General features: G+C 39.1%; 1 protein-coding gene and 1 non-coding gene across 21 annotated transcripts in view; both read left to right on the top strand.

Annotated features, from left to right (window-relative positions):
• PUM1 (pumilio RNA binding family member 1) overlaps nt 1–18,348 on the top strand; it is a 124,231-nt gene that overhangs the window by 76,195 nt on the left and 29,688 nt on the right. For 17 of the 20 annotated variants that reach the window (XM_036025665.1, XM_028512798.2, XM_036025664.1 and 14 more), the window contains 5 exons: nt 5,786–5,937; nt 10,882–11,020; nt 12,307–12,450; nt 13,326–13,622; nt 14,704–14,940. In XM_036025665.1, coding sequence (XP_035881558.1) covers nt 5,786–5,937; nt 10,882–11,020; nt 12,307–12,450; nt 13,326–13,622; nt 14,704–14,940 — 969 coding nt within the window. The remainder of the gene's footprint in view (nt 1–5,785; nt 5,938–10,881; nt 11,021–12,306; nt 12,451–13,325; nt 13,623–14,703; nt 14,941–18,348) is intronic. The other 3 variants (XM_036025658.1, XM_036025657.1, XM_028512795.2) reach the window with 1 other exon arrangement.
• LOC114498290 lies at nt 11,132–11,209 on the top strand. Its single transcript, XR_003684726.1, has one exon. It is a non-coding gene; the product is annotated as a small nucleolar RNA SNORD103/SNORD85 (small nucleolar RNA).

Raw genomic sequence — 18,348 nt, 5'->3', positions numbered from 1 at the left:
TTGTATATATTTGCTTGTGGATATATACATGGGTGTTTTCTCTGCCTTGACACTAAACTCTTTCAAAGGCAGGCACTTGGATTATTTTACTCTGGCATAGTTGCTGCTGTCATAGCGGGGTCATAAACGTGTGGTAGATTGGATTCAGCATTCGGCTAAACGAAATGTCTTCCAGAGTATTCTTTGGGAACATATCCAAATCATACTATTAATCATGACTAAATATTATTTTAAGATTTCACTTATTGTAGAGCATGTGATTTGTCATTATGACCTCAAATGCAGTATAGAAGTTCACATTATTTAGAATTGTTCACATTTTAGCATGAGATGTAGTGGAAACGTGTAGTGTAGTTCCCCTGCTGACCCTCGGCCTTTGGGGGAGAAATAGAAACCTCTTCCTAAAGAATGATCTTTGCAAACTACCATCAATATTTATTGAACCCTTATTAACTATTTGCCAGGCCTTATGCTTAGTGATTTTGTTGTGTGAATTGCTACGTGATAATTATGTAGGTTAGGGATTTGCGGCTCAGAGAGTTGTCTTGTTTGAGATCACATAATTTAAATGTAGAGTTGGGGGTTTGAACCACCTCTGACTCAAAGCTCATGTACGCACTTCACCATACTATTGGGTTGGCCAAAAAAGTCTGTTGAGTGTGTTCCGTAAAATAAAAGACACAGTTTTCCTTTTCACCCATAACTTGATTGATTTGGAAGTTTTGAGTATGTCGGCTATCCCCCTCTATCTACTTCTAATTGATACAGGCCAGGGGTGCTGCTAAACATCTCCCCGTGCACAAGACAGCCTCACAGCAAAGAATTACTTGGCCAGAATGTTAGTCATACCAAGCAACTTCTCAAGCCACTTCTTTCACATTCAGTCAGTCACAGCACCTTCTCCATACACTACACAAACCTTTTTTTGTGTTTCAGTTGTGTTTTCATCTTTCTGGAAATAACAAAGCATTATACTTGGAAAATGTGGCATATCTTCTTCCTCTTCAGTATTAAAATGGCTGTACAAAAATTCTCCAATTCTGATGTTTTTGTTTTTTTTTAATGCATGCTGATATGACAGCTGTCGTAATACAATCTAACAAAATTGCTTCGAATGAAGTTAAAGACAACTAAACACTACTAGAGCCACAGTACGGAAAAAGTCTAAACGAACTTTTTGGCCAACCTAAAATATATCTGTTATCTTAAATTCTCTTTCCTGTACTTTCCTCTACTAACTTACTATATGTTATTTGAAACAGAGAAATTGTCTAAGTTTCTTAGACAATTAGACATGCTGTTCTCAAGATCACAGTTTGGTGTTAAGAATCTTGCTTTTTGTGCTCATTAGCTGAACCAAACTGAGAATGACTCAAGTGCTTTCATACAGAGCTGGACTGTTAAATACCTAAACTGTGAAACTGCATATTCTTATGGAGTGTTAATCATGCAGGAATTGAAACAAGCACCCTGATGAGTCAATCTCAAGTAATGATGTACCTGGGATATTTTCCTAAATGCATTCATGGGCCATAAGAGCAGGGCAAGTAGGAGGAATGTCAGTTAAAGAAAACATAGAGGATAGTTTAAATGCTTATGCTTATGCTTAAATGCTTATGGTAACAACAATCTGTGCCCAATAGCAGTTTGCTTTGTTGGCTTTTGGGGGGCCCTTGGGAATATCATTGCAGGTTGCAACCTCACCTTTCAAGGTAGATGTGGCAACACCCTAACACCTGTTACACCCATTTTGCATGTGAGGAAACTAAGGCACAGGTAGGGTCTTTATAGTGTTTCTTCTTTCATTCTTTTCTTCAAGTGCCCAAAACCACTTTTCTTTATAAACCAGATGAGTTTGGGAGCCAGTCACTCTCTTTATCTTGGAGGTATAGCTTTTGATAAAAACCGTTTTGACCCATTTGTTTTTTATAATAATATAACTCAGCTATAACATAGCTTTTGTAGGCAGATGTGGTATTTCACAGTGGGGCACCATTATAAACAGTGCTTTATAAACAGTGCTTCTTGTTCTTGGCCAAGCCCACCAACCAGTACAGAAAATGCCGAATTAGAAATGTCAGGACAACATAATTTGACTTGCGTCATATGTTTTGGAAGCTTAACGTGAAACAGAAAACATGTACCAATTTATTATGCTTATTAATGAAGTATGTATTGCTATAGGGTTAATGTCAGAATAGCTATCTTTGACACAGCTCTTTGGAACTCTGTTGTAAGGTGTGGTTATTAATCAAGTTGTAAATATTTTAAACTCTGTTCTTTAAGAAAGTTCTAATTGGAGATGTGTTTCAGCAGATTTGAGGATCTGGCTTTGAGTCTTTGTCTTGGTTGGCCAGGTAGGCAGCCTTGATATTTCTTGCTACCTGCTTTAGAAAATTCTGTGGTTTAGCCCTGGCTGGTGTGGCTCAGTGGATTCAGTGCTGGCTTGTGAACCAAAGGGCCGTCGGTTCCATTCCCAGTCTAGGGCACATGGGTTGCTAGTCTGGGTTGCAGCCAGGTCCTCAGTAGGGGGCATGCGAGGGGCGACCACACATTGATATTTCTCTCCCTCTCTTTCTCCCTCCCTTCTCCTCTCTAAAAATAAATAAATATTTTTTTAAAAAGAAGAAAATTCAGTGGTTTAGATTTTTCCCACATCCAGGTTGCTGCCTGCATAGCTCACTTAGACAACAGAGTAGTCTATTGCCTACTCTGGGGCAAAGACTGCGGCTGCAGCAGTTGTGAAAGAAGGTGGACTGATCATTTAGTTTAAAGCAGAAAGCCTAGTTGTATCTAGGATACTGAGCAGGTCTGTAAGAAGTTAAGGTGTTTTATATATATATATATTTTTTAAATATATTTTATTGATTATACTATTACAGTTGTCCCATTTTCCCCCCTTCACTCCCCTCCCACCTGCACATTCCCTCCCTTTAGTGCATGTCCATGGGTCATACACATAAGTTCTTTGGCTTCTACATTTCCTATACTATTCTTACTCTCCTCCATTCTATTTTTCTACCTACCACCTATGCTACTTATTCTCTGTACCTTTTCCCCCTCTCTCTTCCTCCCCTGTTGATAGCCCTCCATGTGATCTCCATTTCTGTGTTTCTGTTACTGCTCTAGTTATTTGCTTAGATTGTTTTTGTTTTTGTTTTAGGTATGGTTGTTAATAACCATGAGTTTCCTGTCATTTTACTGTTCATATTTTTATCTTCTTTTTCTTAGATTAAATCCCTTTAATATTTCAGATAATAAGGACTTGGTGATGATGAACTCCTTTAACTTGACCTTATCTGAGAAGCACTTTACCTGCCTTTCCAATCTAAATGAAAGCTTTGCTGGATAGAGCCATCTTGGATGTAGGTCCTTGCCTTTCATGACTTGGAATACTTCTTTCCAGCCCCTTCTTAGCTGTAAGGTTTCTTTTGAGAAATCAGTTAATAGTCTTATGGGAACTCCTTTGTAGGTAACTGTCTCCTTCTCTTGCTGCTTCTAGGATTCTCTCCTTGGCTAATGTAATTATGATGTGCCTTGGCGTGTTCCTCCTTGGGTTCAACTTCTTTGGAACTCTGAGCTTCTTGGACTTCCTGGAAGTCTGTTTCCTTTGCCAGAATGGGGAAGTTCTCCTTTATTATTTGTTCAAAAAGTTTTCCATTTGTTGCTCTTCCTCTTCTCCTATTGGTACCCCTATAATTTGGATGTTGGAACACTTAAAGTTGTGGAGGTTCCTAAGCCTCTCCTCATTTTTTTGAATTCTTGTTTCTGCATTCTTTTCTGGTTGGATGCTTCTTTCTTCCTTCTGGTCCACTCTATTGTTATGAGTCCCAGTTTCCTTCCCATCACTATTGGTTCCCTGTACATTTTCCTTTATTTCACTTAGTGTAGCCTTCATTTTTCTTCATCTAATTTGTGACCAAATTCAGCCAATTCTGTGAGCATCCTGATTATACCAGTGTTTTGAACTATGCATCTGGTAGGTTGGCTATCTCTTCATCGCTTAGTTGTATTTGTTCTGGAGCTTTTGATCTGTTCTTCCATTTGGGCCTCCCCCCCCCCCCCCACGTGCCTGTTACGTAATGAGGGGCGGGGCCTTAGGTGTTCACCTGGGCGGGGCAAACCACTCGCTGCTTTGTGATGCTTTGTGATGCTTTGTGTGGGGGAGGGGTCCGAGTTGGAACATTGGCACTTGCTCTGCTCTCTGCCGGATTTCAGTCACTTCCCCCGATACCCACAGTTAAACTGGGCCCTTCTGGTGCTGATTCCTGGGTGGGTGGGTTTGTGTCCATTCTAGGACCCTGTGAGTCTCTCCAACGAACTCTCCTGTGAGGCTGGGAGTTTCTCCCACTGCTGCTTCAACCGCCCTTCCCCCAGCCCAGGTGTTTTCACTCAGTGGTTTGAGGCTTTATTTCCCCACGTGGGGCCCTGGGTTGCGCGGTCCGTCCCTCTTCCCATTTGTCTCTCCTGGTTTATTTGCGTGCAAAGTGGGACCGATCAGTCTGCAATCTGCCGCCTAGCCAGTCCACCCACTACTGCCTTGCTGGCTAGCTGCAGCCTTGCGCTCCCTGCTCCACAATCCGCCACCTCACTGGGTCTGCCAGCCGCCGCATTTCTGCGAGTCCTCTCTGCCCAGCTGCCTGTCTCCACCCCTCCTACTGTCTGGATGGATGTGTCTTCTTTAACTTCTTGGTTGTCAGACTTCCATACAGTTTGGTTTTCCGTCAGTTCTGGTTGTTTCTTGTTTCTAAATTGTTGTTGTCCTTCTTTTGGTTGTGCGAGGAGGCACAGTATGTCTACTTATGCCTCCATCTTGGTCGGAAGTCTTATTTTTTGTTTTATTTGTTTTCAACTTTGACTTAAATTTAAGATTTCATATATCGATGCCTGACTGTAGTTGTGTTGAGTGCCTTTTGTGACATTTGAAAAATAGAAATAGGAAAACTAAGCCTCTTAGAAACTGAGCAGTGGAGGTTCAGTGGAGTATCTGTCTGGGTTTGTTCTCAGAAGACTGGTGGGTTTTCGTGCTTCTGGACTTAATGAAGCACCAGGCTCTCTGTTCATATTTATCATCTGTGCCATCTTTACCAGTGAAAACGGGGTACAACCTAATTTTTTGTTCTTTTCCATCACTTTATACATACAGATTCTACACTCATTTTCCTTCTGACAACAAACTCTTTTTGTATCTTTCCTATATCCTTTCTTTCTTGGGGAAAAGCATGCCTTTGCCTTCTTCCTGACCAAGGCCAGTTCCTCCATGTATTCTTTTTTTTTTTTTTTTTTTTAAATTTTATTTTATTTACTTATAGAGAGGAGGAGGGAGGGAGGAAAACAGTAATATATGAGAGATACATGATCTCTTTTGCCTCTCATACACCCCCTAACTGGGGACCTGGCCCACAACCCAGGCCTGTGCCCTGACTGGGAAATGAACTGGTGACCTTTGAGTTCCCAGGCCAGCCATGCCTCTACATATTCTTAAACCCACCCCTTCCTGCTTCTGTGAGTTAGGCACCATTTTGATATATCCAGTGTTTCCTGCTTCGTTAGGTTCTTCCTCTAGGGCTGGAATACATTTCTGACTTTAGAAGACTTTGGTGTAGGGATCATGTATACTATTTTTTATTAAAAAAAAAAAAAAAGAATGATTAGCTAGAATTAATCAACATATTTTTAAATTAGTATTTTACAGTAGGATCTGCTGAGTCAGATGTAGGCTTTGGAAAACCAGACATGAGTCTTACTAATCTAAACGTTTCTCCCTTTCTCTTGCTGTTTTTAGGCCCGGCTGTGGTCCCTCACCAGTACTATGGAGTCACTCCCTGGGGAGTCTACCCTGCCAGTCTGTTTCAGCAGCAAGCTGCTGCGGCTGCTGCAGCCACAAATTCTGCTAATCAGCAGACTACCCCCCAGGCTCAGCAAGGGCAGCAGCAGGTAAATGTTAACAAAATTGACCCCATGTGAGTGTGAACTTTAGTTGTATATAATTAGAAGGAAATGTTGGTCCAACTAGAGAAACACTGAGAACGGGTGAGTTCTGTCTCGTGTCTGTATGAGTTCGGGCTCAGACTTAGCTATGCTTATTAATGCCATTTATGAATCAGGTTCTTGGTCACTGTAACTAGTTGAAATAATATTATACAGTTTACATGTGAGGAAATTGCTTAGAGAATTGTCCAGTTAAGGGTACATGATTAGCAAGTGGCAAAGTTAGTATTACACTGATAGTAAATTTTCTTTTTGCAATATTGCAGTTAACTGCTAAGCACCATTCTCATATCACTTCTGTCTCTCTTACAAGTAGCTTGCTACCAGAGGGGAGGTACCAGTTCTTAAGACTGCTAAGTTATAACATCTGCTAGGTTGGATATAGATCTTAAACCTGTTATGTCTGTTTTAATTTATTGTATTAACTTTTAAATTGAGTTGTAAAAGAATAATTAAATGCAAAACTGAGTATGTTTTATATTATTTTACTTTTCCTCACCTGAGGACATGCTTAGAGGAGCAGAAAGGGAGAAAGAGTGAAAAACGTTGATTGGTTGCCTCTCACAAGGTCTCTACTGGCAGGGAATCTGCAACCCAGGCCTGTGCTCTGTGTGGGAATTGAATCTGGGACCTTTTAGTTTACAGGATGACACTCGACCCAACTGAGCCACATTGACCAGGCCTGTCTTTTTATTTTAAAGAGGCCGTTTTCTCCTGTTTACTAGAATAACACCTATTGCTGAATATTGTGAACTGGAAGGAAACTTAAAACTGCGACACATTTTTTGGTCCTGGCTGGCATAGCTCAGTGGATTGAGTGCAGGCTGCGAACCGAAGTGTTGCAGGTTGGATTCCCAGCCAGGGTACATTCCTGGGTTGCAGGCCATAACCCCCAGCAACCACACATTGATGTGTGTCTGTCTATCTCTCTCTCCCTCTCTCTCCCTCTCTCTCCCTCCTCCCCTCTCTCTATCTCCCTCCCTTCTCTCTCTAAAAATAAATAAATAAATAAACTAAAAAAAAACACACTTTTTTAATGTAAGAAGAAACCAATATTAATGCTTGGTATCTGTCATTTTAGCATTACTTAATGAATTTTTTATAAAATTGGGAATATTCTGTTCACATGGTTTTGCATCCTGCTTTTACAGTTTCCCATGTTATTAACATTTATTGATTACATTTAAATCCATCAAAGAATATCCCTTACTTTCTTTTGACCAATCCATTATTATTTGATATTTAACTTAGCAATATTTTGGTGTTTTAAATACCACTAATAAATATCCTTTGTACAAGTCCTTTGTGGATTATTACCATGGACTAAATTCCTGGATGTGGATTTTTTTTCCAAACAAATTAAATGGGTGTTTAGGCTTTTGATATGTATTGTCAAATTAAAGCTGTTTTTTGAGGTAAAACATCATGCTCATATATATTTATATGACATAATCCAAACAAAAATCCTTTGTTTTTTATCATTCTGAAAGAGGGATATGTTTAATTTTTTAGATTGCACAAAATTATAGGAAAAACACTGGTTTTGAATTTCTAGCTAGTTTATCTTGGGCGAGTGTTTCTGTAGTAAGATAAATTTTAGGAAGCTAATGTCTGATTTTCTTTGCAGTAGATAAAATTTTACTACCAAGTATGTAAGGGAATTCGGCAGAGAATTGGTGACAGAAAGGGTGATTCCTAATAGTTAATTTCTTCATAGCTTCTCTTTGTAGATCATTTGTATTTATTTGCATGATGATCTTTGTGTTTAAATGGCTGCCAAATCCTGTGGGTTTGAAAGACTGAAGTAATTGCAGTGTTTTAAAATTAGCTCCAATAGAGTGAGCAACAAAGATAGTAGTAAATACTTCTTATTGAAAACTTTCTCTTTAAAGTTCACTTCATACAGTGTTCTTTCTTTACTTACTTTGATTCTATAGGTTATATGACTCTCCATCATAATTAGGAATGAAGAAATGGAATATGTGTGCCTTAGGATCACACAAATACTAAGTTGTTAAGATTTAAACACAAGCCTGTAATCTCACAGTTTGTGCTGTTTTCTGACCATATTGTGTTGTCTGGAGTTACGCAAAACTGTGATCTGGTGTTTGTTCTGGCACTGACTGATTGCAGCTAGGGCAAACTGCATAACTTCTCTGAGTATAGATTCCTTAGCTATAAAATGGGCACGATGATCATTTGCATTTCAGAGTTTTCTGTCATCTACAATTACAGATCCTACTATGAAAAAGATACGAGCATTAATTTTTAATAAGCAGCTGTATTTTAGTCCCCATGTTATTTTTCCCAGTTTTCATTTTGTTTGTTTTCAGAAAATAACGATTTTTCTTGGTGAACTCTTTTGTCGTAGTCATTGAAATGAGAGGTTCTTTTTTAAACTTTGCTTTTGCCCTTTCTGGGCTGCATGTTTAATGGGAAGCACTTGTCGTGTTCTAAGCACACCGCTCCAAATCTAGTTGCTAGAACTCAACAAAGTCTCTTCAGGTCCATCCATTACACTTAGTTCTGATTTCTTTCTTATCCATTTGGAGGTTCCTCTGACATCTGATAAAAATATTTTTTTTCTATTTTAAACTATTCTAAAGAAAAGAAAAATCCTGGGTATTGGAAGACAAGTACAGGTAGCATTTTGCGAGAAAAGAGTTTAGAGTGGTTTCTGAACTTTCTGAATTAGGGGAGATGGCAGATGCCAATTCTACCGAGCATGGTGAACTATAGTTGAATAAGGATGAATAAGGATGAACTAAGGATGAATAATTATTAATTCAAATACCCCATGGAATATCTGCTTTCTTATTAAATATTGTTAAATTTCAAACACTGTTTAAATCAGTGCCTTTGAAATAGTAACAGCTTTTGTATCATGAAAATAGGTAGTAAATTAACTCCTTAGTGTTTTACAAGTAGATTTTTCAGACATTCTTAAATTATTTTACTAGGTGCTGAAATATTGTGAAATTTTATGTATTTGTTTTAATAAAACCCAGACTTGTTACCAATTGATGAAATTAAAATATGTTAATATTGGCAGCTGGCTTAAGAACTTTGATTTATCATCAAAGTACTGCATCGATTTCTAGAGAGTGTACCATACTGAAACCTGTTGCTTCTCATTAAAATAGGATTCAGTAGTCGGGACCACCTTTTTCTTCAGGCACCTTGTCTACTCTCCTGGCCCCTGACCTTTTGTATAGTTCCTAACTGCACATAAACCTAGTTTATTATGCCCAATGAAAATGATGCTTGCGTTGGTGTTTTCTAGTTCTCCACTAGTTTTGAATTGTTAGCATTTGCCGTATCTCTGTACATGCTGTTTACTTTTCCCAAAGTGAGGCTTCTGGGTTATTGGTTGGGCAGCATCTAAGTTTTGGCCCAAGCACTCACCTTGCCTAATATTTTTATAATAGTTAGCTGTTGGTTACTGATTAGCTCCTGTGTACTAGATATGTGCCTTGCAGGCATTAATTCATATATTTTCAACACATCTGCAAGGTAAGCTGTTACTCTTACTATATTTACAGATAAAGAAATAGGAAACTTTGGGTAAATTAAATGTCATCGCATTTCTTCTTGCCATTGTAGACAGTATTGTTCAACTTATGCTCGTTTAATTGATATATGCTCGTAAATATTTAATTGATTCCTAGTGTTGTCTCAAATTTTTTTTTACCAAATGGTACCAGGGGTAATCTGTACCCAGGCTCTTGATCACGTGTCTGACTGATAAAAATAGAAGAGTGATAATGAAAGTGATCTGATAAGTACTTTGCCTTTGAAAACATTGCAGAATGTATATAAACTTTGGTAATTTTAGCTTTTGTCTGTGGGTTTTGCATTTTTACTTGCTATAGTATGTATATTCCTCAGAGTGTTCAGAATAAGAATGATTACTAGCATCTTGATCTCTGTTTCATTAATAAAAAAGTAAATATTACAGTGGCAGAACTGGTGTTCTGCACCGAAGTGTCAGTGTTTTGACTAATATTCATCTCCATTTACATAGCTGTGTGTTTGTGGAATTTATGAGAGGAGAAATAGAAGTAGGTCAGGAGCCTCCTAAATTCAACCTGGTGAGCTCATTTGGGCTTTGATGAATGGGAATAGTGTTGGAGGGTAGAGAAGATGTTCTCTTATTCCATAAAGAAAATATATCAATAGCTTCCTTTGTGTGAGTGTTTTTTGTCACCGATATTTTAACTTAATTTTGAGGGTAAATTACTCATTTTATCTAAATCCTCCACCCTTCAACTTCATCATACTCTTTCTTATTCACTCACCTTTTTGTCAGAGCCAATGGCATTATATTAGAGTTACTATTTATTGTCTGTCTTATTTACAGAATAAAAGCTCCAAGATGGCAGGGTTTTGTTTTTCTCATTTTTTACACTACTCCTAGTACCTGACAGATGGTAGGCATTAAAAGCATTTGATTAATGAATGAATCATCACTTTTAATATGCTTTTGGCTGCTTTATAAAGGTAATATGTTTAAACTAAGAACAGCAGAATGAATTTCAATATATGAAATGTTACTTGAATTTTTATCCTAACAGCCATGACATATGATAAATGCCAGTATAGGAAAAATGTTTTTACAACCACCAGTTCTTAAAAGTTGACTCAACACAGACAACAACAGTATGGTGGTTGCCAGAGGAGGGTTTGGGGGGCTAGTAAAAGGTTAAAGGGGTTAAATATGTGGTGATGGAAGATTTGACTTTGGGTGGTACACAATGCCATATAAGATGATGTATCATAGAATTGTACACTTGAAACCTATATAATTTTATTAACCAGTGAACCCAATGTAAGCACGTGGTGGATTATAACTAATGAGAAGAAAGTAGTTGATTTATTTCTGTCTCCCAGGTTCTCCGTGGAGGAGCCAGCCAGCGTCCTTTGACCCCCAATCAGAATCAGCAGGGACAGCAAACAGATCCGCTAGTGGCAGCTGCAGCAGTGAATTCCGCCCTTGCTTTTGGACAAGGACTGGCTGCAGGCATGCCAGGTGAGGCTGCATTGTTGTTCCTACACTGTTCAGAAGAAAAGTTGGCTTATTGTGAGAGATTCAGGGAACGTGCAGTACTTTTAGCTTGCTTAGGCCTCTCATGATTTGGGGACTGGCAAGGATGACATATACTTGCCCTCACTTAGACTACAGTTCGTTGATGAGAGCACCTAATTGTTCTGAGCCAGTCTGTCTTAATATAAGGGAGATACACACATCTCCACACATTGCTTCGAGTATGCTGTTTTCGTTGGTGATGATTTATTTCCTCCTTCAGGATTAGGGACAGATTACTCCAAGACTTTAGTCTCTACACTGATGATTTTAAATAGCATTATTACGAAGAAATTCCTAGTATTTCTTGATAGTGTCTTCCTTACATTTCTAGTATCTCTTCCAGACCAGTAGTAGAGGTGTTTTGTGCCTATCTACGTGTGACTGAGATATATATATATCTTGAATATGTATTATTTTGGCTTACTGTCACCTGGGCCTATTCTCTGCATGCACTGGGTATAGTTTGAGGTTCTTCCTTCGAAACCGGTCTTTATAAGACTTCAGCATAAATTTATGTGTCCTTACTGACTATGGAGTGTAGCCAAATCAGCTGATTCATTTATGAATTTAGTGAATACATTTAACTTAATTGTTTTGTTAGTTACTAAGCATTTATGTTTTATTGAGAAGTCACCTGTAATTTCCCATGTGAGCCAGTAGGATTTGGAGATTTCCATCTCATGTGGCATTAAAAGATCCTGTTAATTGAAGCCTGTCTAGGTTTTTCTTGCGGCATATTTATGCTTAGATTAGTATGTAGTGTGGAAGTACTCTGATTTTTGTCATCATTTGCCCCCTCTGTTATTTGTGTAATCAAGAAAACATTACAAATTGTCAGTGGGTGATTGCTGGTGATAACCTGCATTAGCCCTGTGAATAGTATACATATTCTCTCTCGTGCCAAATTTCCTTCGTAACACCTAGTGCATGATAAATAGCACTCGTCTTACTGTATCATATATCATGCTAGATCTTTCCCATTCATTGTTTAACTTAATCTTCACAAGAACTTCATGAGGGCAGGTATTATTATTATCCTCATTTTATAGATGAGGAGATGGATAACCAGAGATTCCGGGTCATACAGCTATGTAAGTGTTGATGCCAGCATATGCATCTAAAGCTGTCTGTCCCAGAAAAGAGTTTGTGACTATTTATAATAGGCTGGTGCCCAGGAGACACTTGATAGTTTTATATATACTTACAGTGTGTTGGCTTGTTATTCCTAGGTTACCCAGTCTTGGCTCCTGCTGCTTACTATGACCAAACCGGAGCCCTTGTGGTGAACACAGGAGCGAGAAATGGTCTTGGAGCTCCTGTACGACTTGTTGCTCCCGCCCCAGTCATCATTAGTTCCTCGGCTGCACAAGCAGGTGAGCTTCTGTCAGCGATCTAAAAGGGTGATGGATGACACTCTTAAACTGCGTGGAAATGCACTTTATTTGACAGTTCTCACTATAACACTTCTTCCCTGTAATACTTCAGAGAGAATCAGAAGCAGAAAATGACGTTGGTAGATTCTGATTTTGTTGATGGCATGTACCAGTTGGTTTGCAGCAAGGACCCATTCCACTGCAAACATAGGAGGTTATATTACTTACATAAAACAGTGCCCTTGCAGAAGTTCAAGCCTAATTTCACAGAAATCCATGTCATTATTGAAGATAATGTAGATTCTTTGGTTTTTGTTTTTGGTTGTTTTTACAGGGACGGGGTGGGGAGAGTGGGAGAAGAGGAGAGAGACGTGACAGAGCAATACATTTTGGTTAGCAGTGGTAATAGGTTTTATTTTAGGCTGCATATAATTAGGAACAATGGAACATCTAGAATAGAGCAACAAGCTTGTCTTCGGAGTTTGAGGGACTTTAGTATATGGTTGACACTGGTTCTAGAAAAATGTCTTTAACATAGATATTTGTGAAACATGAGATTTTGGGAAGTACATATTACATTTAAAATGGATATATTTGATATTCATACCTGTTTTAAACTACAGACTCTTTAAAAGCTACCAACATAGTGAACTTGCTCCAGTGGTTTTTTGACTTCAGATTGAAAGTAGAAATAGAAAATAAAAGCTTTAAATGAAGGTATCAAAGACACATCTGTGTAGTTCTTTACAAGGTTTGTGTCACTGTGAATAGATACAGCAGAATTAAAAGATTTTTCAAATAAGGATAATAATAATGTAGTTTGGAAATTTGGCCAATCCCTTTTAAAGCTCAATGATTTGCTTTCTTCCTTGTAGCTGTCGCAGCAGCCGCAGCTTCAGCAAATGGAGCGGCCGGTGGTCTTGCTGGAACAACAAACGGACCATTTCGCCCTTTAGGCAGCCAGCAGCCTCAGCCCCAGCCCCAGCAGCAGCCCAGTAACAACCTGGCATCCAGCTCTTTCTATGGCAACAACTCTCTGAGCAGCAATTCCCAGAGCAGCTCCCTCTTCTCCCAGGGCTCTGCCCAGCCTGCCAACACGTCCTTGGGATTTGGAAGTAGCAGTTCTCTCGGCGCCACCCTGGGATCAGCCCTTGGAGGGTTTGGAACAGCAGGTAGAAATCAGACTGATGTGCTGTTACAACTGAATTTTAATTATTTTTACAATCTCTATGGAACACTGACAGTGCATGGAACCGTGGACACATACCACAGGCAGATCTGGACTGAGCCCCGTGGGAATCCAGCCGTCCCACATACCTCTGAGATGATGGACTATTAAAATCAAGATACACAGTTGGGGCCTATTTCAGGTTTACACATGTGTTGCTACTTATTTGTATCTCAAAAGTCAGTTTGTTACAGGGATTAGAGAAGCAGGGGAGATTTTTGCAGGCGTTGGGGAGAACATGGAGGGGAGCATAGAAGCGTGGATGTTAGAAACAGGGAGGACAGCTTACCAAAGATCACAGGGTAGTGGACTCCACAATCTCCAGGCCTTAAAGAGTCATAAGTTCTCTGCAGTCTCTTGAGAAGAGTTAAGGTGGATATTATGGAAAAGTGGGAGGAAGGAAATTAGACCAAGATATTTTTAACATTTTGATGGGAGAAAAAACCCTGGAAAGTAGTAAGGTAAACAATGGGACAACTACAGTGTTTGTAAAACAGTGTGATGTCAGAAGGGAAGGGTGTGTTTGAGAGAGGGTACCTTACATTGGAATTGGGGTCTAGTCCTAACTCTTGATCGAACAACCTATTGGGAAAACAGGCTTTCATGTGTGTCTCGTGTATGGGGCAACACCCCATTTACACATCTGTTTTCTGTACTCCATTTTTCTACTAGAACCTTTGGGTTGATGCAAGGCATTCTTTTTAGCCCATTTTCTTTCACCTTTTCCATAGCTGATGTGGCCGTCAGAGCTTTTCAGCCCACCCCCACCCCATAATATATGACACAAAAGGAAGGTAAATTCTGCATATGTGTAATGGTTTGAACAAACGTTTCATGTTAACCTGAGCCATGTCCTCTTTATTACCTTACCTGCCCCCAGAACTGCCACATGAACAGTTAGGCTGTCTCTGCTGACAAACTTGCAGTGGTAAGGAGTCTGGATCAGAGTGTTAGGAACAGGTCACTGGGCTTGTTCGTCAAAGAACAGGCCTGTTCTTATCTGCATTGTTTTAATTCCATTTTAGTTGCAAACTCCAACACTGGCAGTGGCTCCCGCCGTGACTCCCTGACTGGCAGCAGTGACCTTTATAAGAGGACATCGAGCAGCTTGACCCCCATTGGACACAGTTTTTATAACGGCCTTAGCTTTTCCTCCTCTCCTGGACCCGTGGGCATGCCTCTCCCTAGTCAGGGACCAGGACATTCACAGACACCACCTCCTTCCCTCTCTTCACATGGATCCTCTTCGAGCTTAAACCTGGGTAAGAACCATTACTACCACCACCTTGAACTCTAGAAATCTCTTGCCACTGATGCCATTAGATGTACTTTGCATAAGCAAAGGACAGTCCCTTTATCCTGGAAGTGTCCTGGGTGTTCTGTGCCTTCCTTGAGTACCTCACGTTATTTAGGCTGTTCCTAGATAGCGAGGAGTTTGGGGTTTATTAAAGTTTGGGTGCCTCCCTTGTATATTCACTTCAGCTGTAGTACGAACATCTTGTTCTTTGGCTACATGTGAGACTCTTTCATTATAAACACAGTACAGATCCAGTTTAAGTAGAGCTGGAAAACACACATACAGAAAAGAATGTATTCAACTATTATTTTCACTGAAATATTACCATGATTATTATTTTGCCGTATTTTTCAGACCTCCCCCCATGTATATATACATTTAATAGTGTACTTTTCACATAAAGCAATTTACTTTAAAAAGTCTGCCAGATCCTTAAAAATATATTTGTATATGTATTTTTTAAACTATATAACATGCTAATGAGTATAGGTGTGCATTTCCCAATTGTATGTTATGTATGGGACTTAAAAATGTTACCACCTAGATCCTAGAAAGTGAGGAGGATAAAGAGGCTCCTTAAACAATAAGCTGTAAGAATGTAAAAACACTTGTTTCACTTTAAGCGGCAAATTTCTAAATCCTTGAAGGGATAGGAGATGATATACACATTCCCCCCTCGTGCTCCCCCCCCCACCCCCCCAGTTATTGGGTTTTGAAGTACTGATTTATTTCTTAGATGGCATAGAATTAGAATGACTGTGTAATTTACTATGCAGCCCAGAGCACTTTTCAGAGTGAATCGGGGGTGCTGTTAATTATTATGCTGTGGTGACAGGCCTAGATCTGGACTGCTCTGGGAGAACGATCATGCATGGCCACTTTGTCTAGAAGATTGTGGGTTTTTTTTTTCCTTAATCGTCTATTTATTTATTTTTTAAATTAAGACTTGATTTTTTTAGAGTACTTTTAGGTTCTTAGCAAAATTGAGGGGAAAGTATAGAGATTTCCCTTGTACCCTCTGCCCCACAGGTACATAGTCCTCCCCAAAATCAATACCCCGCACCAGAGTGGTACACTGATTTGTTACAATTGATGAACCTACATTCATGCATCATTATTACCATCCAGTCTGTAGTTTACATGGACTTTTTTCACTTGTTAACCAGCACGATTAAAAGTGGCTTTATGGGCTCAGAAATGAGGACTGACTATAAATGAATGTAATATGCTTTCATTTGGAAAGACAAAGGCTTTGAAATGATGATTTATAAAAATAAAAAAGGCTTGAAGGGGATAGAATAATATAGTTATTATTCTGAAACTAATCATGCTCTCTCTGAGTTTGAGAGAGGATTTGGGGGAAACATATGTTTATAAGTACATACATACATTTGTGTGTGTGTGTGTATCCTGAGATTTCATGTGGTAAGAACTGTATAGTTGTAGACCTCATTGTCTCAGGTTATATATGGGCATTATTTTAGAAAAGTTGCAGGGCCCTTCTAGATTGCTGAGTCCACATCAGATAGCTAGGGGAATGGAGTGTGTTGCATAAGTGTTCTCTAGTGACAGAATGCGTGGCTCTGGAGACTGAGGGTTAATGCAGGATCATAAGGAACAGATGAAAGTACCAGTTTAACATGTAGATAGTAGGAACTAACATTGATTGAGTAGTTCTTTACCTGATAATGTTAATGGTTTTGGGTGCTGTTATATAACTCTGGAAGGTACAATATTATGTCTGCAATACAGAAGTGAGGAAACTGACCTGAATATCTTGCCTAGCTCTTCTCATATCTGAACAGATTTAGTGTCAAACCTTTTTGACTCTGAAACAGCTATTATCAGTGTATATCAGGTCACACGATGCATCCAGGATATCTTTTACACCAGTTGTGTTAACAGATGCAGCGATCTTGCCTTTTAATTCCTTGGTTTAAATATTTTGACTTTGTCAGCTCTTAACTGAGTACTAAATAAACTGAATCTGTAAGATCAGGTCTTGCAGGTCAGATGGTCTCTGTAATGAATATTTAACTCTGCTCTTGAAAACAAAACATTATTTGCAAAAATAGGTGGCAGGCCGGATTTGTCCTGTGGGCTGTAGCTTGTTAACCTCTGAACTGTAAAAGCTGTGGCTCTTGGCGCTGGAAAATGGGGCTGGAGACAGTACTCGCATGCAGGGTGCCTTTCCTCCTTCCTGTGTATTAGCAGTGTGATGAAGCACTTCCTTATTCTTAATTCACATTCCCCCACTGAAGCAGGAAAACCTATTGGTGTGAGTTATTTTCTTTTCTTAATGACTCTTGCTTTCTGCCTAGTTTTATTTTTAACATATCTTCCCCTTTAAAAAATTTACCTTGTTGAGCCAATTTAGTCTATGTATTTGTATTGGACTCACATTGCTGCATGTACAACAAAATCATACATGTCATTCTTGAGGAACTTTGTTTCTTGACTGGTTAGAGCTTTGCTCAGCTTAGTCTCCTTTAGAAAAGAATTCTTGTATGCTTTATTCTTAAATAAAGGTGTGATACTTGGTTTCTAGGAGTATCCATACAAGGGGCCTACAGACATTTTGGCACAAGAAAGTTAAGTTTTTAGTAAGTGTATGTGGGCCATACCTAACATAGCTTCTACTATTAATACTATTTCACTGCTGCCACCAGCCATCAGTTCTTGGATCACCAACAACAACACTAAACATGTATTCATTACATTAAATACTCAAGTGACTGTTGACACAGGGGAGCGTAAACCCAGCATGGTTTCACAGCTTCCATGACACCACCCAGCTAGTAAATGTTTGGGTGCACATTGCAGTCTGTGTCTGTTATCCAGTGTGGGTCTCTGTTCCGTGGGGTCATTTTCACACTTCCCCCGCCCAGTAGTCAGATGGGTGTGAGGATATTCTAGGGAAAATCATTGACCCGCTTAGTTTTCTGTCATTATTTATTCAGCAATTAACTTGTTGAGTACCTGCTTACCACTCTTCAGTGCTTTTTCCATTACCCATTATTTAAATACCAAACTTTAAATAAAGACAACTTTGAGTTATATCTTACTATAAAACTATATCACAAAACTCATTTCCAACGTATAATTCAGAGATTTTGGGTAGCTTTTTGAATTGTGCAGCCATCATCATAAATCAGTTTTAGAATATTTTCATCCCCTCAGTAAGATTCCTCGTGACCATTTATAGTTAGTCCCCATTCGCACCAGTGATCTACCTCTTGTTTTTAAATTTGTCTTTTCTGGACATTTCATATAAATAGAACCATACAGTTATGTGATCTCTTTTGTTTTGCATCTGTCCCCTCTCATGTTTTTGAGATTTCATCCTTGATGTAATGTGTATCAGTAGTTTGTT

This window comes from Phyllostomus discolor, chromosome 5, assembly GCF_004126475.2.
Source record: "Phyllostomus discolor isolate MPI-MPIP mPhyDis1 chromosome 5, mPhyDis1.pri.v3, whole genome shotgun sequence".
Taxonomy (NCBI): domain Eukaryota; kingdom Metazoa; phylum Chordata; class Mammalia; order Chiroptera; family Phyllostomidae; genus Phyllostomus; species Phyllostomus discolor.
Note: the sequence above shows the minus strand (reverse complement) of the source record. Positions and strands in the feature narration are given on the sequence as shown.